The following is a 23,337-nucleotide window of genomic DNA, read 5'->3' on the forward strand; positions in this document are numbered from 1 at the left end:
TGCCACCAGAGTTGTATCTTTCTGAATTTCGCGGATAGAATTTAAACTAATCAGGCAACCATGCTCACAAGACGAACTTTGACTGACTCCATGTACACTACTTCTAGTCTCCTATGCAAAATCACACGCAAACATTTTTCAGATATCCAGACTCCTACAATTACTACTGCAAGAACAATGTAATATTGTACACATTTTGCTTGCAAGAAAGTAACAAAGGCTGCTGTGCTGTGCCTGCACCTCACCATGAAATCAGGAGGCATGAGGCTCTCCCCAGGCCCCAAGCCCAGAGGGGGCATTTCCTGAGACGTCTTGGCCTTCTTTTTGCTCCGGCTGGGCTTGCGCTTGGTCATAGGCTCAATAGGAGGCAGCACGTCATCAGGTGGCAGGAGGTAAGGGTCCTCAGGGGGTAATGGGCATGTGTATGGCCCATCCAGAGAACTGCTTAGGGGACCCTCCAGAGGGCAAAGATCATCCACAGAAGCTGGCACCACGCTTGGCACACCCGCCAAAGGCAGTGGAGGCAGTGAACTTTGCAGGTCCTGCAAAGACCAACAGCACATAAAATGCACTGCTTATCTCCACAATAAACAGGTGCACAAAACACACAAACGCACCTTCCCTCGGCAAAGGTGCAGGTCTTCCACTCAAGACACCAAACGAAAAACATGACTGATGTCAAAATTTATTTGGTTGAAACACCATTAAAGTGACTGCATGAAAGTAACAGATAACTTCGGGCAATAGCTGTGAATGAGCAGATGTCCTAAGCTCTATTTGTGCTCTCTTATACCTCAATTTTTAGTACATTCAATTCACCTGCAACATGTGTTGATCCAGTTTAAAGAAGTTCAGAAAGTTCAGCATTTGCACAGCTTAATAAAGTTCAGCAGTACAAGCACAATGCAGCACCTGAAATGAATGCCAAAGTGCAGATGCAATGGACGTGCCCTATACTTGTCCACCTAACGTGCTCTGTCCACCAAGCCTGAAAGGCGATGAACAGTACAGTGACGGTATGGTCAACTTCTGAGGTGTTGTGTCTTTAATAAAGCAGAAAGCAACGTCCCATTTGTGCCACAAGCAAAACTTAGTCTAACGAAATGCATTAAAGACGGGAACTGCATGTGCATGGTCACTTCTGCCAATGACAGAAGTCATGATAAATACATGCTATGTGTTCGGTTAATGGATAAGACGATCTAACACCATATTTATAAAACCAAAGAACCCCATGGAATGTCAGTATCTTGGACTCCCCATGTTGTGTGTGCACTAGCAAACATGCTGGCGATATTTTTTTCAGTTTTACGTGGCAATAAAAACACAAGAAAACCCCCAGCGTTGACATAGTGACAAAGGCATGTTGTTTAATCAGAACTATCGTCTGTTTTCGTCAATGGGCAGCTGAAATGGGCAATGACAAATACAACATGCTAGTGTCCGTACGCATAAAAACACATGTAAACAACGCACCCAACGATATGTAAATGCAGCAGACGTGCACAAGCGCGGTTTCAATGGCTAACACCTGTGTGATGTATTTGTCTGTTGGGCTGCTGCTTAGCAACTGCACATTTCCACCAAGTCTGCACCACTAATAGGGAGGGTGTAGAAAAATTGTGAGCCAGCCTTGCACCTTCCTTAAAATGAATGGCAGGGTTCACAAGGTGGCATCACCATGCTGCTTAATTGAACAACAGGGTGCAGCACCTTATGAACCAGTTCAGATGGCACAGGCTAACTGAACAGACCTTCAGCTTTATTTTCACAGAACAAAAATTTCCTTGGCCTCGTAGAACACTTCTGGTGCATAAAGCCTTTTCAGTAAACATTCCTAAAATCTGACAGGAAACCAGGTCAATAATTTATCAATCAAGTGCACCAGCCACCATTTCACATGGTATTAGCATAACATGCGAAAGTGGACAGGCTAGTACCAGAAAGAGCAAGGCTGTGGTGATGGCCGCGCGCTTAGTGGTTGAACCCAGCATCAAATGGCACCAGATGCATCATCACTAGCAGCCAGCACTCAACTTCGATCTTTTTGTTTTACAGCTGTGGTGAATAACTTCAAATGTTATCAAATAATTTCCACTGACAGTGCATATGAAACGCAAGCTTTGTTGATAAGATAAGACTTTATTTCAGCCTGATAATGCATCATTAACACCAAATCCCACACATACATTTTTCCCCTTTCTTGTAGCACCTGAAAGTTGTGATGACTTCAGCTCTGTGTGGCCTGTCATAAGAGGGCTTATGTGCACGCAATACTGTTGATTGTAAAGGTTTGTGTCCCTCTGGCTGCTGATTGTGTAGGGAGACTGATCATCCCCAGAAGCGAGCATACAATAAAGGTGTACCCAATGTTCTGCTATGGTTATATATCAGGTTATCAGGCGTAAAGATTTTTCATTCAGGTAGGGAGTGCGCATAGTAACCTTGAGACAAAATTAAATACGAATCAAATCGTGCCCGAAGCAAAGGGAATTGAAATCAAATATATTTTTTGAATAGTTTTGAATGCTGAACAGGATTTTTTCCTATTAATATAAAAATATATTCAATTCATAGTATTGTAGTGAAGAAGAACAGGGAGCAAGCAGTAGTGGGGCGCTCTCATAGATGTAGGGCGTGAGCGCAGATCACGAGCTCTTGGCGCCGAGACCGATGCTCTCTTGCGACTGTACTGGTTTTTCGCCTGCCGCTTGCCGTCAGTAAATCTCCTTATCAAAGTGGTGGAGGTGCTGGGTACCCTCTTCAAACCAGGAACTCCGAAGCCGGACGTTGCCCACCACTGCTCCGACAATGCCTGATGACGTCACCCAGCAAGATGCAGCCCAAGCTCCGTCGGTCATAGTGTTAAGCGTGCTGCGCCAGCGCGATCCCGCTTTCTTAAGCGACACCGATGACCATGACGTATAAGATTAGCTATCGTCGTTTGAAAGGGTGAGCGCACACAACAAGTGGGACAACACTACGAAACTATGCAACGTCCTGTTCTACCTAACAGACGTTGCAAACCTCTGGTTTTGTAACCATGAGTCAGACATTGCCACTTGGACCACTTTCAAGACGAGCTTCACGGAAGTGTTCGGTCACCCCGCAGTGCGCAAGCTTCGCGCTGAACAGCGTCTACGCGGACGTGCGCAGCAGCAGGGCGAGAACTTCACAAGCTATATTGAAGACGTCATTGACTTGTGCAAGCGCGTGAATCCTTCGATGATTGAGCAAGACAGGATAAAGCACATCATGAAAGGCATAGACGACGCCTTTCAGATGCTGCTGACCAAGGACCCACGCACCGTGTCTGAACTCGTGACCTTGTGCCAGAGTTTCGACGAACTACGTAAATAGCGCATCCTAGCTCGGCGGCAGACGTCAACAGACGATTCCCTCGCTGCGTTGACCATCGTCGGCAACCACACGATGCTCCTGTCACAGATTAAGGAGCTTGTGCGTGAGGAAGTTGCTCGACAACTTTCATTTTTTCCGACCGCGCAAGTGCCTACACCTAGGCTGACTCCAACCATCCGACAGGTGATACAGGAGCAGGTCAATGAGGCTTTGCCGTCTGCCTTTCAGCTGACTGGTGTCACCGCGCCGCTATCATTTGTGGTGCCGTCTGCTGCTCCTCCGACTCCTGTTGCCACGCCTCTGACGTATGCGGATGCCGTCATGAAGCCACGTCCTCAACCAGTACTTCCGACCAATATTCCGACTACTCCTTCCGACCTCCCTATTGCACGCAGCCAGAACGAGAGCCTGAAACATACGCCCGTGATCACCAGCCCACATCCGATGCCCAACCTTTCGGTGCTCGTCGGTCCCCCTCACCGCGCCGCCGTTCTCTTTCGCCTATGCGTCGCCGGTCCAATAACTGGTGAGGCGGAAAACTGACTACTGCAGCTTTTGAGACACGAGCTGCGCCGTCGTCAACCTGTCTAAGTCCTCGCTTGTCCCCCGCCAATGTTATTGAAGTGTTTGTTGATGGTGTACGAACTCTTGCGCTTGTGGACACTGGCGCCACTATTTCTGTAATGAGCCATACGTTTTGCCGTTCTATCCGTAAAGTGACAACGCCACCTTCAGGATTTTCTCTCCGTACTCCGAGCGCACAATATATTCAACCCATTGCAGCATGTACGGCCAGGGTGCTCATACAAGACGTGATCTACAGCGTTGAGTTCCTTGTGCTGGCCTCGTGTTCCCATGACCTGACCCTCGCGTGGGATTTTTTGTCCCGTAACCACGCTGTTATCGACTGCGCTTGTGCTCAGGTAGAGCTCGCTGTGTTTCCTGAGACGCCTTCCACCCATGTGGCCGGTCCTGGGGATAGAAAGCTTGTCGTCACCGCCGATATTGACCTGCCACCTCAGAGTGCCGTCATTTTTCCCGTTTCCTGTGCCGCCCTTTCCGACGCCACTGTTCTGTTCACGCCATCCGACTTGTTTCGTCGCCGCCACAATACGTCACTGCCTTTTGCCATCCTCGCGCTTCATCAGGACAATCTCGGGACTACTTGTTTGCAACCCCAACTCAGGCCCTCTGACTTTGTACCGAAATGAAACGCTTGGCCACATTCAGCCTGTAGATGCTGCTGTTATCGTACCCCTTGACCCCTTCTGAGCCTGAGACTCGGCATCCGCTGCACGCCCTGACCCCTCACCTTGCGTCCGACACCGTGCTCTCGGATTCTTTTCACCGTTCCATCGACAGCGACCTCGATCCGGCTGCACGGACGCAGCTTCTTGCCCTTCTACACAAGTTCCGCACTTCGTTTGACTTACTGCAAACGTCACTAGGCCGAACTAATGCGGTTGTTCACACAATTGACACTGGGTCTCGCGCTCCTTTGCGACAGCGCCCCTACCGTGTGTCACCTGCGGAGCGTCGTGTCATTACGGAGCAGGTTGACGACATGCTTCAGCGCGGAGTGATTATGCCTTCTTGCAGCCCCTGGTCCTCTCCTGTTGTACTGGTCAAAAAGAAATGTGTGTGGACTACCGATGCCTCAACAAGATTACTCGCAAAAACGTCTATCCTCTTCCTCGAATAGACGACGCCCTCGATTGCCTTCAAGGTGGCGAATTTTTTTCTTCCCTCTACTTGCGATCGGGATATTGGCAGGTCCCTGTGGCGGAGTGTGATCGTTCCAAGACAGCATTCATCACACCGGATAGCCTGTATGAAATTACTGCAATGCCTTTCGGACTTTGTACTGCGCCCGCAACATTCGAACGGATGATGGATGGCATTTTACACGGTCTGAAATGGAAGAAATGTCTAGGCTATCTGGATGACGTCGTCGTGTTCTCTCCCAATTTCAGTACACATCTCTCTCGTTTACGCACAATTCTACACTGCCTTACAAACGCATGCCTTCAACTCAACCTGAAGAAATGTCACTTTGGGGCTCGCCGGCTCACCATCCTCGGTCACGTCGTCTCCAAAGATGGCATTCTCCCTGACCCGGACAAACTACGCGCTATTGCCGAGTTTCCGAAGACTTCTACCCTCAAAGAACTTCAAAGCTTTGTCGGCTTGGCCTCCTATTTTCGTCGCTTAGTCCGAAATTTCGCCTCCATCATCACACCGCTTACAAAGCTCCTCGCCGGCCCCAGCGACCTTTCCCACTGGACACCGGCCTGCGACGACGCATTTGCGACACTGCGCCGTCTACTTACTTCGCCCCCCCGTGCTACGCCATTATGACCCTGCTGCACCAACCGAAATACATACTGACGCCAGTGGTATCGGTCTTGGTGCAGTTCTCGCGCAACGTAAGCCCGGCTTCCCTGAGTATGTTGTGGCCTATGCAAGCCGCGCCCTCACCAAGGCGGAAGCGAATTATTCGGTCCCCGAAAAAGAGTGCCTCGCAATTGTATGGGCGTTAAAAAAATTTTGCCCCTATTTGTACAGCAGGCCTTTCAACGTTGTAACCGACCATCATTCACTCTGCTGGCTGGCTTCTCTCAAAGATCCCTCTGGTCGTCTCGGTCGATGGGCTCTTCGTATTCAAGAATTCGACATTCGTGTCGTTTACCGATCCGGGCGCAAGCATTCTGACGCGGATGCGCTCTCTCGTTCACCCGTCAAATCCGAACCAGGGGCCCCTTCAGCGGTCGACTTTTCCCTGGATGCTCTGACCATCACCGACATGCCGTCGGAACACCGCAAGGACCCATGGATCGCGTCCCTCTTGAAAGTTCTCTGCGCCTCTTCACCCGCTAGCCAACTCCGTGCCCTTCGTTGACAAGCCAAGCATTTCGCAATACGCGATGCACTTTATACGCCGCAACTACCTGAAGGACGGGCGTAAATGGCTGCTGGTCATACCCAAGCACTTGCGAGCCAATGTGTGTGCATACTTCCATGCTGATCCGCAACATGCCCATGCTGGTGGGCTGGAACGTATCAACGGCTCCGCCAATGCTACTACTGGCGTGGGATGTACACATTTGTCCGTAAATATATACGGTCTTGTTACGCATGTCAACAACGGAAGACCTTTAACCATACACCCGGTCAGCTGCAGCCTTTACCATGTCCTGCCCGCCCTTATGAACGCATTGGAATCGACCTTTATGGACCGCTTCCGTGCTCTGTTGCTGGCAATCGCTGGATAATTGTCGCGGTGGACCATCTCACACGATACGCAGAAACAGCTCCACTCCCTGCCGCTGGTGCTCGTGATGTCGCTTCCTTCATAATGCGCCATTTCATACTCCGTCATGGTGCCCCACGGGAACTGCTGAGCGACAGAGGCCGTGTTTTTGTCCAACATCATACAAGAGCTGCTCCGCTCGTGTCGTATTGTTCATCGTACATCAACTGCCTAACACCCTCAAACGAATGGGCTCACGGAACGTTTCAACCACACGCTCGGTGACATGCTGTCTATGTACATCGATTCTGATCATTCCAATTGGAACGTCGTTCTCCACTTCGTGACTTATGCATATAACACCGCGACACAGTCTACGACGGGCTTTTCACCATTCTTTCTTTTATATGGCCGCGAACCATCCTCCACGCTTGACACAATTTTACCGTACCGCCCGGACGCCTCCGAATTCAGTGCAATTTCTGACGTTGCCCAGCATGCAGAGGAGTGTCGCCAGCTGACCTGCTTGTTCACGTCCGAGAGCCAAGCCCTCCAGAAAGATCGCTGCAACACTGATGAGCATGTGCAGAGCTTTGCCGTTGGATCCCTCGTCTGGCTCCGAATACCTTTCAACTCTCCTGGACTCACTGTCAAGTTTGCTGCCAAGTACCACGGGCCATACCGCGTCATCGAGCGCCGGTCTCCCGTCACTTATGTCATTGATCCGGTCAACCCCTCCTCGGACAAGCGCCGTCTCGGTCGCGACACCGTCCACGTCAGCCACCTCAAGCCGCATCACATCACGACCCTCTCATCCTTGCGTCCCCTTGAGTAGCCAGGATGGCTCCCCTTCGCCGCCGGGGTTATTGTAGTGAAGAAGAACAGGGAGCAAGCAGTAGCGGGGCGCTCTCACAGATGTAGGGCGTGAGCGCAGATCACGAGCTCTTGGCGCCGAGACCGTTGCTCTCTTGCGACTGTACTGGTTTTTCGCCTGCCGCTTGCCGTCGTAAATCTCCGTATCAGTATTTACAACGTTAGCCAGTTTCTGACACTATAATGTACATTATGATGCATTGTTTATGAAAAGCACAAATAGAGCACAATAAGCAAATATGTTTGCATACTCGGAGTTCTCAAGAGTACAGCAAGCACAATAAACAAATAAGTTTGTTTGCATACTCTGAGTTCTCAAGAGTACAGTAAAACTTTGTTAATTCAGATTCAATGGGACCGAAAAAAATGTCTGAATTAACTGAATGTCAAATCAGGGTTCGTGCAGGCTTCCAAGGCAAAAATTCAAGGATATTCCAGCACTTTCCAGGACCTTTCACAGGTTATTCAACGACTCAAAGCGGCATCCAAAGTAGGGTTTCCTTACTCTAACATTTCCAAAAATGACTGCTTTTATTGCACTTACAATAAATAAATATATATCACAATTATAATAAAAATGTCTAGCCTTGATAAGTTCTCAAGATCACAACACAAAATGAATGCCTACAACAGCGGCTAAGATTTCTCCAGTATAGGCTGGGTCAAGTTCACCAAAAATATTAAAAACTTTCAGCATAGGGTTATTGCACTAAAATAAGAAGAAATAAATGTATATCCCAATGATCATCAAACATTTCCAAAACGTTCAGCATACCGTATTTTCCAGTGTATAAGACGCGTTTTTTTCTGAATTTTTCGTCGGTGCATCTTATAGAACGGTGTGACCCTATGTATGTTTTTCTTTTTTCTTTTTGGAAAAGCTGCCGCCAAAATCAGATTCGATGCTATGGTCACGCGAAGCGCACTGGTTGACTTCATTGCTACGAGTTCTGTGCACGTGCGCTATCGAGGTTCCGGGTTCTCGTGATCACGTTCCCGAGCGCCGTGCGAAATGGATGGAGCAGCAATGCGAGCGGCAGTAGGCCGGCCGCGAGTCGATCGACCCCGAAGTCGCTGTCAAGATCGCTGTCAAGATACAGCGCGCACCACCGCGCAAACTACGCAGTTGCTACGAGAGTACAGGCAGCACCCCCCTCCCGGGCTGCCTTTCTGCTTTCCTCTCTTGTGTGCGATTCGGCTCACCGTCGCACGCTTTCACTCGCACATTGTGGGGATCGAGGTGCCTTCCCGCGCCTCGTCCCCCAGCTCGCGCGTGGCGCTTAGCTAAATCTCCGGGAACCGGCGCCATAACCGCGACATGGCGGACATGGCGAGCACGCCGGACCTACTTTCCCGCGCAAACCGTGCTTCTCCCCCCCCCGGGATTGGACTTGCCCCGTGAGAACACGTCACCGGGACGCGCCCTGATTGGCCTCCCGCGTGGCGGTCCCCGGGCACCCTCTCCACCCGAGCTCTTGTCCGCTGAGCCAACGCCTCCTCTAGAAAGGAGGCGTTGGCTGAGCCAATGGCTGAGCGCTTCCTCGCCGCGGCAGATGCTCACAGTGACACAGCCTCGCAACGAGGTGGTTACATAAGACCTTTGTTCTCGCGACTCCTCGTTATCACGCTTGGCGGACCGCTACCCGGTTAGCCCTAGCGCAGCGGGCGCGCGTACTCGATGGGTCTTGCGGTGAGCCTTGGCCCGTAAGCGCCGTGACTGTCGCACTGTGCTGTATCTTGGGCAAATAAACCCGTGTTTGTTGGCGATCTGACTCCGGAGCCTTCTCTGCGCCGTGTCGGAGAGTCGACGAACCCTGCCGCAGCGCCTTAGTGCGTTGCGGAGTGGAGGAGCGTCGTGCCCTTTCCTGACCGTCGCTCGTAGGGTAAGCCTTGTGCAAACCCATCTCCACAACATACAGCATAAGGTGCGCGGGGACGATGTTATCGCCCTTGGACTTTATACGGAACATCGCGACAACCACAACAGCAGGAAATGCGCGTGGAGTAGAAATATATGGCACCTATACGCTTGCGCGTGATCCGCGTTCACAGAGCGAAATGTCATTCTAACTTCTTTAAATCGCTTACCGAAAGAACAGGTGCGTCTTATACAACGGTGCGACTTGTATACAATTTTTTTCGGAAAAGGGGGGTGCGTCTTATACAAAGGTGCGGCTTATAGACCGGAAAATACGGTAATGTTATTGCACTTATATTATAATAAATAATATTATAACAAACCTCCATCCAAAGGCACTGAGCATCAGTGAAGTTGCTCCACTATAGCTCTCTAGCTTCACCTCGCGCGCAAGAGTAAAAGTGGGACAAGGCAGACCGACGGGCGAGGAGTGAAACGAACGATAGGGTGAGGAAAGCAGCGTAAACATTGCCAGCCCCGAGCAGGCACCGAAGCGCGACACGGGTCTCTAGCTCTCTTTGCGGTTTGACACGGTGAAGCCTTTTATTTTTTTCCTTGCAGTTCTGCAAAACGGAACCATGTGTGCTCGCGCTGGCATATTGTTTCTGAAATGGGGAGTTCGTCAGATTAAAGCCGATCTACCACAGAAAGGCGGTCGCAATGTCAATGTGTAAAAAAAATTCCAGCACTTAAAAGGGCCTTAAAAATGCACTTTTCAATTTCAAGGGTTTTCAAGGATTTCAAGGACCTGTATGCACCCTGCAAATTATCAAGGGCATCAATAAAACAATAAACAAATGCATACTATGTCAACACGCTTTTGTTTAATGAATGAATCAGCAAATTCCATTTTGCACAAAAGCAGTGCGGAAGCTGCAATTCTCGACATCTCTTAACTGATTAGCGCTTGCAGTGGCGAAGGCCTCGCGACTTCCTTCGCAGCACGGCCCAACGCACGCCTTCGTCTGAGACGCACTTTTCACTACCGCATGCACATCGCGATTATTTTTGCGCTAGTGGGCTGGTCGCTAACAGATCGTCGATCCATTGGGATGCAGCCGGTGCTCTTCATCCTCGACAACTTTACTGTTACTGCTACCAGAATATACATTTTGAGGCATGTGCGAACAAAAATTTCTTTTGCTATAACTGATGCATGTGGGATCCCGCATTTTTTATTTCATTATAGTAAAGTAGAATATGCCACTGAAATAAGCATGACCTACCAAATTTTATATTTACTTCGTTATATCTAATAATTTGTTATATCTGCGTTCATTATATCGAGGTTCGACTGTATACATTGTCATCCATTACCAGAATGAAGTTTAAGAAGGCTCTTAAGGGCCAGTTAGACTACAAGTACACATTCGAGACTACATTGGAAATGGGCGTCGTCTGTGGCAATGGCAGAGTGAAAAATTTTAATTCTTTCTCTAGTTGAAAGTCGCCGCTGAAGGTTTCCACTATTATATTAAATCCTAAGCAAAACAAACATATGCCTCTGCTCTCAGTGCAAATTTAAGTATAGCTTTCCGATGCAGGAGAAAAACAAGACGTTAAGAATAAAAGTTTCAAATGGTGACACACTGATTATATGTGCACGCTATGCCACTGCAAAATATGTAGCATTTCCTTGTCTTTTATTTACACTATAGCAAACATAAGGCACTTCTGCACGCAAAGACCGGCAAGCCTGTGAAACATTATGTAGCTTGGCAGCACAGCTCTGGAGCTGGCATTTCCAAATGTTTGTCCGTCTCTGCCTGTCCCATGTCATGCCAGAGCAAAAAATCTTGCTATCTGATGTTCAAAAGGCACTCACTAGCGAGAAAACATGCTCGGTCACAGAGTACATGTGATAATGCATCACAATCGCTAAATAATGTCGCACATGAAGCAGCACTAATTAAAGGGACACTAAAGAGAAACACTAAAGCGGTTTAGAGAATGTATTCTTTCAAAACTTTATTTTCATTAATTTCACAGTAACCGTTTGATTACTAAACAAGTCATACATTCAATTTTTTGTTATTTTGCGCTGAAACAACCCCAGCGCAATTAATGCCACTGTGAGGTCAGGGATTTCAAAGCATTTTCCCAGATTTGAGTCATTTAGGCACAGTAGAAGTCCTTGAAACTTGCTAAGTTCAGTCTCTGGCTCCTTTACAATACAATGTAGCCTACCTTTACTCATAAAAAATTAACTAGACGCTGTCAAAATTCATAGCTTCACGGCAGGCTGCTGCGGGAACTTCAAAGCAACGTCACCACCAGCTTTAAGTACCCGTCTTCTGCCTTATCAACCCTCCCCTCACGCTAAGAGTTGCATGACGTAATAGTTCAGCGGAAACCCGCTAGGTGGAGAGAAATAAATTAATGAAAAATGAAACGGAAACCCGCGACCACTGAATTATTACGTCAAACACTTGCATTTGCTTCCAAGTTTTTGATAAATTTGACTTCGCCCTGCCACCTGCTGGCCGCCTCGTTAGCTCAGATAGCAGAGCGGCTGCCCCTGAAAGGCGGTGGTCCCGGGTTCGAGTCCCAGACCAGGACTAATTTTTCTTCAACTGTGAGGTTTTTCTTTCGAGGAATCCGTATGGGTTTCCTTTTTAGCAACTGCTACGATTGGGTGGATGTCTCATTTTCCATTTAACTAAGAGTTGCATTTTTGGCACAGTAGAACGTAATTAGAAGGGCGATTTATAATACACCTAATCATTTTTCTTTTTTTCCCTTTTGCGTCCCTTTAATTCTAAAACTGCGTGTTATGTACCACAATTTAACTAAAATAATGGTCAGAGTTAGCACAAAAGGCTGTACCTTGCACCACTCCAAACAACCACAACCTTTTTCAAGATGAAATAGTAAAACAAGGAAAAAATGTTTGGTTACAAAAAACCTACAGATACTGACCTGATCAGAGATCATGGGTGTGGGCAGTGAAGGAGGCTGGCTCGGAGGTCGGTAGCTGTCTGCCATGCTGGGAAACAATGTAGACACAGTGGGGCTAGGTGGAGGGACTGATGATGCTGAAGAAGCAGCCACCATGCCAACTGAAGCTGATGTCTGCTGCTGAGACTGCAAGCTCTGTGGTTGCAGACCCTGGGGCTGTAGGCCTTGTGGTTGCAACGTCTGCGGCTGCAAGCCTTGAGGCGGCATCGCTTGAGGTTGCAATCCTTGGGGGGGTAGGGCCTGGGGCTGTAAAGTCGGAGGTTGCAGACTTTGGGATTGCAATGACTGAGGTTGCAGAGGCTGTGGCTGTAAGGACTGCGATGGTAACGGTTGTGGCTGCAACTGGGAGTTCTGCATAAGCTGCTGCTGAGCCTGTGGACCATATGGCGGGAGCTGAGGATGTGGCTGCTGCAAGTGAAAACATATGCGGTGGAGTAGTGAGCACTAACTAAAGCTCTCTAAATGCTACATTCACAAAACAATCTATCCTTTGAAAAATCTACAAATTGACTTTAAAGCTTTTACTAGTCTTTTAGTGCAGGCTAGTACACTGAAACGACACTGGCAGACAAAAAAAGTACACACATTCAAATGCTTTTTCAGCTTATCCATTGAAAAAAAAAGAAAACATTAATTCTTATTTCCCATAAATATAATCAATGGGTGGGTGCAGATATGAAGAGAAAGACCAATAGCAGCAGTACACAAAATGCATTGCTGTAAAATTTGCAAGCTTCAGATAGCACCCATGCAGGATGCATTCCATTTGTACTCGTGGGAGCACACCAAAGCCATATACAGCCTCCTGGATTTTCAATAATATTGTGCGAGCATTGACTGCATGGTGAGAAGCAGCAAAATCAGTGATAATACGGGCAAGTGTACAAAGCGCACTGTAGTGCTAGTGTCATCTGCATCGCTCTTCCCTTCAAGAGTGCACACAACTTAGCTTTTTTATCTGTGAGGCCCCACTGTTAACATGAATTCCAGACAATCTCAAGTGTGCTGATAAATTCTTATTTTTCTTTTTGATCTTAATTCCCTGACTTTTTGATCTTAATTCCCTGATGTGCAAGCCCCGTAATATGAAAGAAAACCTGAAAGCACATACGCATGACACATCACAATTGTGCAGATCCTATACACCGCAGTTTTTTTTTAAATAGGACCACGCATAAAATCGGCAGGGTGTGTGTCCACCATGAGTGAACAGCAAAACAGGCAATGCTCGCAGTGGAGTGTGCTTTGTGTACTTGCACGTACTTGTGTAGTTGTGTACTTGCACGTATAAGGCACACTGATACACTGTACGGTTTACACTAGTGTTATATCACTAAATATCTGGGAGTCTGTACACAGGTGAACTGACAAGAACATCTGCAAGTTGACAGTGACAGCCCTGTATAGCTTTGTCCGTTTGATCAATTGTCATGGCACCTACCTGTGATTGAATGTTTTAACAACGCGATCAGTAGCCAAATACTGCCATTTTTCAAAGCAAGCCACTAGTTCAGACATTCTTATGCATTAAATGAAGTGTTAATAATAAGATGGCATTTTTGGTGCGCAGTGCCAAGTGCAACAGTAGCAGGGTCAACACAAGTTACATGGACTAGTCAGGTCACATTGTGCTGCCGTATGCAATGTGCCAAAAAAAAAAAGGCAAAGACTTCTTGTAGTTACATCTTTTTATGTTTTTCTCAATTTAAGGAAACAGCTATCAGAATAGAAGATACACCTGTAAAGAGACAGCATTTTTTTTAATTACTTCACATACCCTCAAACACCTATGCATTAAACAGGGGACTGGATTATGTGGATACATGACATGACAAACAAAGCGAGACTTTAGTACAGGGGAAAAAAATTATATTTTGCAAAAAATTAAGGTAGCCACAAAAAAAGGGGGATAAGGACATTTTGAATAAAGAAAATAAGACTTTAGGTAGCTAAAAAAAGCTAGTGCATGATTGAATTCACGACAGTTTGACCTTGCATTGCATAAAAATCAGCTAAGCATGCAGCGAAGTATGAAAGAACTTTCACTCACAGATTCTGGTGAGCTGCTCAACTTCCTTCATGGACCAAGCATACTATGATTCTCAAACCTGCTACTAAATCAGAAAGTCCAGAAAATATTGCTACCTGCCAATTTACAGCTAAAGGCATTCCAACCAGGTGCAATATTCTGACACCAACTTCTGAAACTCCTTACCAGCATCATTTGCTAAATATGTCGAAGAACCTTCATGAACAAAGTAAGAATGCACCACAGTTGCAAAACGATTCTGCATACTGCACAGCAAACAGCTCACGAGCACATGCCAATAGTGAAACTCTGCCCAGTGTTTGCTAAAAACGACTTTCGTGACTTTTACTGTTGCGCAGGCTGCTTTAATAATGCATCACTGTGTGGCAGACATTATTCAGATTTGCAAAAGTCCACAGGTTCCAGGTCTCACTGCAACACAGATACCAGCCACAGCCAGGGAGGGGGATGTCAAATTCGTTTTGACCACTCGATGAACCTTGCCACCCAAAGAACTCAGTTTGGAAAAGCCAGATTTAGACGAAGCAGAAATAAAAAAATTCTCTGCTGTGTGAATAGCATATTTTCCTAAAGCGCCCTTTATAAAATTATTGTGAAAACAAAAGCAATCTGTACAGTGCCATTATTGTGACATTCCAAAACTTCCTGGTAAAGAGCAGCAAAAATTAAACCTAGTCATGCAAGAGCTGCTGCAAAGAATTATTTTCCAATGAGAAGAAACTCAATGGAGAATAAATCAAACTCTACAGCAATGTGACCTTGTTCTATATGGAAGATATGATTTATGTGATGTAGGTTACCAACATTTCGACATTAGATATAGGACTACCAAGGATAAAGATGCCTCTAACCTGCTGTGCAGGCAGTTGCTGAGGCTGCTGTGCAGAAGCTGCTGGAGGCATTTGTTGCCTCGGCTGGGTGTATGGAACAGACGCAGAAGGCACACCAGTGCCAGCTCCCTGAGAATACTGCGTAGGGTATGCACCCAACGAAGATGGAGAACCCATGGGACCCAATGTGCTTCCTAAAGCACCTCCCATTCCTGGCACCGAGGCAGCTGATGCCGAAGGTGAAGGAAGTGCAGACTGCTGTTGTTGCTGCTGCTGCTGCTGCTGTTGTTGTTGCTGCTGCTGAAGAATGCGCAGCCTCTCCTGGAGCTCCGATATCTGAAAGGTGAAAAGTATATGAGCTCCCTCTGTCCAGCAGCCAGACCAGGGCAGATTAAGGGAACACTCACATACACGAATAAATATTTAGTTTATTCGAGTAAGGGCTCCGTGCATCTGCGGCATGGCACAAGGCAGCACAGGGAACAGTGTGACCAATGGCATAAGTTTTTCCTATGGCATGTGAATGAAACGACAGTCAGCAAGAGCACCGACCAATCCACATAACCAGCGTCTTCTGCCATGAAAACGTTTTAAAGCTGCAACTTTTGGCAAGTAGATTTTTTTAGCAATAAATATTAAAAATGCTGCTAGTATCAGCTCAGCTTATTGAGTGCTTAGGAGATGAATTCATGTGAACAAAACATTGAACGTGGTGTCAGTGAAATACAGTAGACTTGCGATAATTCAAACTTTCGGTTAATTCAAACAAATGTCAAATTTTTGGTTGGCCCACTATGTTTTCAATGTATTTAAAAGCCGCTTAATTCAAACTTCGTCATTCGGTTAATTCATACTTTTCGCGTGTCCATACCGGAAAATATCTACTGCTTTGCCGCCACTATTTGAAAATGTGCGTGCTTATATAATCGAAAACAGTTGAAAATTGAAAAATAAGCGCCTCAAGGCTTCAAGAAAAAGGCTTTGCTAGTAAACAAACGTTTGAAACCAAGCACAAGTAGTGTAGACCGTGATGCTTCTCAACTTTTTAGCCCTATTTACTGTTTTAACAATGAGATTTAGAAACCAAAACAATGAATAGGCCTCAAAACTAGTCTAAACATGATTGCCTGCCTACACTTGTCGAAGCGGTCAAAACCACGCAGGCCACCGTCGTAAAAACAATGTGCACTGCATCGCGCAATCATGTGTCAGCATGCCGCGCCGCGGCGAAAAAAGAAAAGAAAAACGTCACGACGGGTACGAAAGTGACGCGCGCGGCATTCGGCTATCTCTGCTTTTCCAGCGTGCCGGCCGACTCCGAAGCACGTGACCTGCCTTTCGTACCTGCTACCCTGCTACATCGCAACACTGGAACCGCGCCACGCATTTCTCAATTGACCATGTCACCGCAGCATGTGACAACTGCACAGTCCTTCCACTACATTGCTCAGGTCCGAAAATTTCTGACAGCAACAGAAAACTCTGAGAATGAACTGGCTCCACTTAACGGCATAAAGAGCTTTGTGTTGAAGGCACATATAGCAAAGAATAGTTGACCATTCATAATTTCTTTAAAAGGTCTGGTCAGCAGTAGATGGCCAATAAACTTACTGTGGACCTTACGCCTCTGCTTTCTGTTTATTTTGTGTAGTTAGGGTTTAGAAACGCTTAAAAATGTGAATAAAATCTATGCCTAATCATAATGTGTGCTGTCACCTTGCCCAGTCATATATACGAGAACTTCCGATAATTCAAACTTTCTGATAATTCAAACAAAATCCAGGGGTCCCTTCGAGTTTGAATTAATGAGAGTCGACTGTATTCAGAACTTAATTGACACTGTAATCTGGACAACATGCATATCATCATAATCAAAAAACTTAATTGCGTCCATAAGTGGTGCGTGTATGCATGCATACGCACGCGCATGCATGCGTGTGTGTGTGTGGAAGGCAAAGGCTTGAAAACAAGTGGATCTACCCACTTGAGAGGCTTTGAGCACCCATTTACAAGGCAGACAGTGAGAGTGTGGAAGTAACTAGCATAATTTTAATGCGTCAGCATTCTTTGGTTACTTCACGCACTTTTTGGAGGCTATCTATGTATCTATGTATGTTTGTATCTAACCATTTTCCCGCCTACCTAGGTCACTAAGGTAGTCAGTCGACAAATGGGTAGTGCATCAGACTGCTGTGCTGAGGGAACAGGGTTCGAAACCAACCATAGGACCAACTTGGGCCACTACGTATGTGGCTATGTGAACATACGTGCCGCTCTTCAACGAACCTCTTTCATGCCGACATGGGTCGCTATAGACACAGAACTGGGCAGGTACTGCTGTTTGAAGAAACTCTTGATGACGCCAACTTCAAGTACAGTCAAACCTCGATATAACGAACCTCGATTTACCAAAATTCGCGATGTAACGAACTATTTTTATTTCCCCATCTCAGATCTATTGCATTAACGAAACCTCGATATAAAGAAGTATTATCTAAGCTTTCGCTGCAAGTACAACTTCGTTACATCGAGGTTTGACTGTACTGGGTATGTGCCACTTGGTCTGTGCTAGTCTGCTGAGCGGAAACAAGCCCACGTATTATTAAAGGTTCCTCAAGGACAGCAGCCCGACGCATTAGCAGGCTGCGCCACAAATGCACTGGGTCTGTGCCACTTTTCAATGAACCTCTCGCCTACTTTGGTCCCTGAGTTTGTGCCACTGAGTGGGCGCGGTCAAGCGAGGGAACAATTCTCGACGTCCGCAGACACCAGCGCACGAAGCTTCTCGTCTCGGATGCCACGCGCGGACTTCTCGGCAGCGTCACTAGATGGCACAGCGTGTCCAGAAAGAAGCGCGAGAGAGGAGTCCGGTTGCCGTATGGCGCATTTCTCAAGTGTTTGCATGCGCCGGCAAGCCATGCATTTCAGAGGCCATGCGTGGCTTCACGGCGGCAGCTCTAGATGGCATGGAATATTACTAGGGAAGCACGAAAGAGGACCCCCGCGGCAGTATACCTCCTCATTCTCAACTCGTTTCAACGGTGCCAATACATAGTGTCACTATGTATTATGTATTCATGATAATAAAAAGCATCATTCCAACATCACCTCAGGTACTTCAACACTAGCCCCCGTATTCACAAATGCATCTTACGGAGAGATGAGGGTCGAAAAACCAATATTTTTTTCCTCTTCTTTTATGTATTAAAAATTAAAGCTGTGAATCAACTAGAAGTTAGTAAAAAAAAAAGTTCAAAAAAAGCACTCTGAGTGGTTTGTGAAAGTGTGAATTTATCCGAATTTCACGCACGTGACATTTTGCTCTGCGCCGTTGCCTGCTCTTGAATTTTCGCGGGAATGTAGGCCTATCTCTATTCTCTCAGAGCCCACATCGGCAGTGCCACATTCTTGCTGAAAATACAGAAAAAAAAAAGAAAAAAATTGTTTCCTCGCCGAAGTCTAGCGTCGCGACTTTTTTTTTTTTTTTTGTACTTTCAAAAGTGCTTTTCTCAGTTCATTTTGTAGCATTTTTAGAGTTTGTGCACCAAAATTTGTGCACTTTATGTAGTCTGATCAAATGAAATTTGGCATGCTTATGCTTTAACATCTCCTGAATTCAAAGAAACAACTTTCAGAGCTTTCCACAAACATATTCAGTAAGATAATTTCAAGTTTCTTTGTTGAGAAAAGTAAAACTGAAAGTCGGCATTGGATTTTTTAAGTACGAAGCACTTTAGGGGCCCGGGCTGTCGGCGTCCATCGTGATCACGCTCCGCACATGCGCTCAAAACAGGGTCAGAATTGATCAAAACCTAGTCAAAATTAACTAACATGATTCGGAATAATTTTAACTAACATGATTCAGAATAATTTAAAAGACAGGAATAATCAAGCATTAAGCGCATTAATTAGTAAAAACACCTTAAAATCAGCTCCAAAATGCCAGACTGGTGCCAGTGCAGCGCGAGAGGGCGCCACCACCCCACAAGCGCTCGACTGCTCCTCCCACCAGTGCTACTCCAGCACCGGCGCATCACTGCTTCGCACTTCCCCTGGTTTCACGTTAGTGAAGCTACATTAAGCACTGGATTTGAGCAGGATTTCAGCTGGATTCGAACTGCATTTGAGCTACATTCTGCAGCTGCACAGAGTTGCCACAAATCGTCCGACCGCAGCCGAAGCCAACGGTTGCGCGCTGCAACCGTTTCGTGCAAGTTTCGCACAATGCACTTTTTCGCTTCTCTCTCATCTATCTGCTGAGAACTTTTTTCTAGACTAAAACACAATTACACTATATTCTCTTGCTTTTTGAATTCTAATACTCATTGGGAGTAATATGAGCTATTTTTTAGTGTTTTCTTGCGCACCTAAGCTTGCACAAAAATGCATTGTTTTTACAAATGCATAGTGTGCCAAAAATTAACCAAATGGGCAATAAAAAAACTAAAAGCAGATTTGAAAAGAGGAGCTCAAAGTCTGCAAATGGCGAAAGTTTCATTGAGCTGTCACAAATATTTAAAGAAAAATTTTTCCGACTAGCATCAGTTGAAGCCCATGCTTCACTTAATTTAAATGACACCTGTCGTGAACGCGCCGGAGGAAACGCAATTAGCGTCCTGGGCACATTAACGCCAGACGTCACTTAGATCAAGACAAGCATGGGCTTCAACTTCAGATGCATTTCTGAATACGGGGGTAAAGCCTCCAACAACCATTGCTCACTGGCAAAGGTATGGTGGCATCAGTGTTCATGTGTTTTAGTTTTAATATTGTCTTCTAAAGACACGAAAGTGTTATGCACATCTTTATATCACAAGCTTCTCTTTCCATTGAGCTTCCACAAGCAGCAAAATAAAGGCATGACAGCAGTTATTCTGATTTCTCAGTGCAAGCACTTTATGCAACATTCTTTGGCCTAGGTCAATTATTTGTAGTAGATTCCTTGTTTTTCATTTCCTACAACAATTTGATGTAATAATTTCATATCTTGCTCTAAACAGCTGTGGCAGATTGTCACACAGTCTTAGTATCAGAGTAGGCAGTACTAACACATAGGCGTGGTGACAAATACAGACACAATAAGGATGCAACGATTTTGGCTTGAAGCGTGATGCAACATCGCAATATGTATAAATATCACTATAAAAAATTTTACTTTAAGGTTTTACATGCCAAAACCGTAATCCCATATTGAGGCATGCCGTAGTCCGATGCACTCAATCCATGGCACACACGTGTTTTTGCATTCTGCCCCAATCAAAATGCAGCTGCCGTAGCCAGTATTGAATCCGTGACCTCATGCTCAGCAGTGCAACACCTTAGCCACTGAGTTATCACAGTGAGTAATTGCTATAACAAAAATTTACACAGCAGCAGCAAAATGCAAACATGTCACGCTGTGTTTGCATTGATGATTTTTCACTGATGCTCTGTGCATCTTAGTCTCGTAAACATGCAACAGTTGTGCAGGCAGCAGCCTACTGATGTTCAAAGTTCACAAAATCATGTAAGAATTGAAACAGTTTTAAAAACTACGGAAAAACATGATCATATTGTACACCCTGTGCTTTCTCCGGACTGTCATCTACTTCCCGTGCCCCAAGTCTTTACCACAGGTGGTGCAGGTACTGCCGTACTATGAGTGCACAGTTCATATAAACTCCTTCCCCAGCACTTTCACTCACAAGAACAACCGCCTGCTTTTACACTCACGACTCTGAAGCAAGTGTCTGTGTCAATTTATAAAATGTACAATGCATATTACCACAACACTCTCATTGGCACTCATCCCATATGCACTCGCTGTTCACAAATCAGTGTTAATGAGTGCAATCGTGAGTCAACCCATGCTGAAAGCTTACCCGTTTCTGCGTCTGGGCTGTCTGCGGCACACTGTATAAGTGTTGCAGTTGCTGCTGTGCCTGCTCATAGCCAAGAGAGGAGACGGGCTGCTGCTGTGGATAGGCAGCATATGAGGCTGGAGATACAGGTGCTGTTCGTGCAGGACCTGCAGCACCCATAGGGTAATCACTGCGTGCAGGCAAAGACGAATTGGCTGTCATAGGTCCCACTTCACTTGTGCCAAATGACGAGGCCTCCGGTGCACCCGCGAGTGGCCGAGCACGAGTCATAAGATTTGGGCCTGGATATGCATGGTGTTGGGCAGTGGAAGGCATTCCTCCATAACCCAAGCCTTGCTGTGTCTGAGTCGGCCCATACGACTGCTGCACTGCAGTGCCATAATAACTGCCCGTTGAACTAGTGGTGGCAGAAGGAGGCTTAGCAGTAGCCATGTGAGGCATCACCATTTGCTCGAGCTGCTGAAGACTGCTAGATGCCACAGGCGCAGCTGAGGCAGTGGCCCCACTGCCCGGGGACAGCACCTGCCCAGGACTAGATAGATGAGTGGCCCCTGGGCTTGGGTAGCTGCCCTGCGAGGACGACTGCTGGCTAGTCACAACACTAGGGGACCCTGCCGGTGGCGTTGTGGTGGGGCGACGTGGCGAAGGATAAGAGCCTCGATACTGTGGGCTGTTAGGTGCTTGTGTAGGGTATGGAGAGAGGTGCGATGGACTGGTAGCATCAGAAGCAGGAAAAGGGTGCCCTGGTGAATATGCTGACTGTGGGTATTGCTGCATACGAGCAGGGCTGCCCTGGGGCAGTGGTGCCTGGTTGCTGCTGCCACTGGTGGCATAACCTCCAGGGCGTTGAAGCGTCCTTGCCTGGGGCAAGCTTTGGCCCACTGCAGAGTGGCTTATCGCACCCGCAGTGCCATATGTGGCTCTACTGGTTCCTGCTTGAGCTGATGGATACGTTGTTTGCGGATATGATGCCATGGATTGATCTGCCATGTGTGTTGTTGTGGTTGCTGCTGCCTTGTTTGCCAGCTGTGCCACGTGGGGGCCATTGCCCTGTGCACCATAAGAGGGCCTTTGAGGAGAGCCATGTTGCTGTGGCGTGTGCAAGGTATAGTCCTGACTTGGACCATACTGACCCTGGCCAGTCCTGTGATGTTGGGTGCCAACACCTGCAGCCATAGTGTGCTGAGCACCCATATCAGTTGTGAGCTGCTGCTGGTAACCAGTGCCAGAGTTCATGTAATGTCCTCTCCACATGTCTTGAGAGCGCTGTGTGGCTCCCATAGTGCCATAGGGGTACTGGTCAGAAGTTTGCATGCGCTGCCCAGCCATGGACTGTTGCGAATAGCCACCCATCATCGCAGACTGCTGCTCCCCCATGGGATGCACTCGTGTGCCATACTCGGGTGCCACATGGCCAGCACTATAGGCCCCATAGTGCATCTTCTGGTCAGCTGGCTGCGGGTAGCCTGGGTGCATCTGGCCATAGGGTGCCATCTGGCTAGTGCTTGGTGCACTGCTTCCCATTGGGTTGGCCACCATCAAGGGGGAGACCAGGTCTTGGGAGGCTGCCCCGTAGCCCGCTAAGGAGCCCGAGCCATCCTCCATGCCCTGGCCGTAGCCATCCCCACCCAGGAGCTGGTATTCGGCCATAAGGCACCGTGGCTGGTCACCCTCTCATATCACCAGCGCTGCTCCCAGCTACCATCTGGAGCCAAGGCCTGGCATGCTTCACCCCCAGGACTCATATGGGGCCCTGAAAGAGACAGAACACATGGTTAACGCTGGTTGTAAGACTGCCAAGCTGACATTACCAAAAGAAACTAATAATAGCTTCCACTTCCACAGCTTAAGGTATGTGCCTCCCCACCCAAAATGTGAAGAATTGTCAATTATAAGTATTTAAATCCTAGTGTAGTGAAGAAGAGAGACACCTTTAGACTAGTAATAAACACCTTTAGACTAGTAATTAAAAAAAAAACTGCTACTGGTTCCATGAAAACACGGCTAGTTCCAATAACACTGAAAGGTGCTACACAATTTCAAATACGAAGTCTAATGTATGCCTCTCTTCTTAAAACAAACTTTTAGTTTCAGTCATCAAAACATGAATCAAAGTCAGGGGTGCTCAATACTTGGAAATTTTAAAAATGAATATGAACATTTGCGATGACTGGCTTCAAATCTCATAAGATAAAAATCAACACATCCGCAAGTGTAGCATGAATGTGTTAAATGCA

The 23,337-nt window shown here is 46.9% G+C and overlaps 1 protein-coding gene across 16 annotated transcripts in view; it reads right to left on the reverse strand.

Moving 5' to 3' along the window:
* LOC119466299 (chromodomain-helicase-DNA-binding protein 7-like) overlaps nt 1-23,337 on the reverse strand; it is a 554,757-nt gene that overhangs the window by 146,805 nt on the left and 384,615 nt on the right. For 11 of the 16 annotated variants that reach the window (XM_049669824.1, XM_049669819.1, XM_049669863.1 and 8 more), the window contains exons 16-18: nt 15,261-15,515; nt 12,321-12,767; nt 246-542 (exon numbers count right to left, since the gene is read on the reverse strand). In XM_049669824.1, coding sequence (XP_049525781.1) covers nt 246-542; nt 12,321-12,767; nt 15,261-15,515 — 999 coding nt within the window. Of the gene's footprint in view, nt 1-245; nt 543-12,320; nt 12,768-15,260; nt 15,576-21,100; nt 22,854-23,337 lie in introns of all 16 variants that reach the window. The other 5 variants (XM_049669884.1, XM_049669867.1, XM_049669873.1 and 2 more) reach the window with 1 other exon arrangement.

This window comes from Dermacentor silvarum, chromosome 1 (assembly GCF_013339745.2).
Source record: "Dermacentor silvarum isolate Dsil-2018 chromosome 1, BIME_Dsil_1.4, whole genome shotgun sequence".
Lineage (NCBI taxonomy): Eukaryota > Metazoa > Arthropoda > Arachnida > Ixodida > Ixodidae > Dermacentor > Dermacentor silvarum.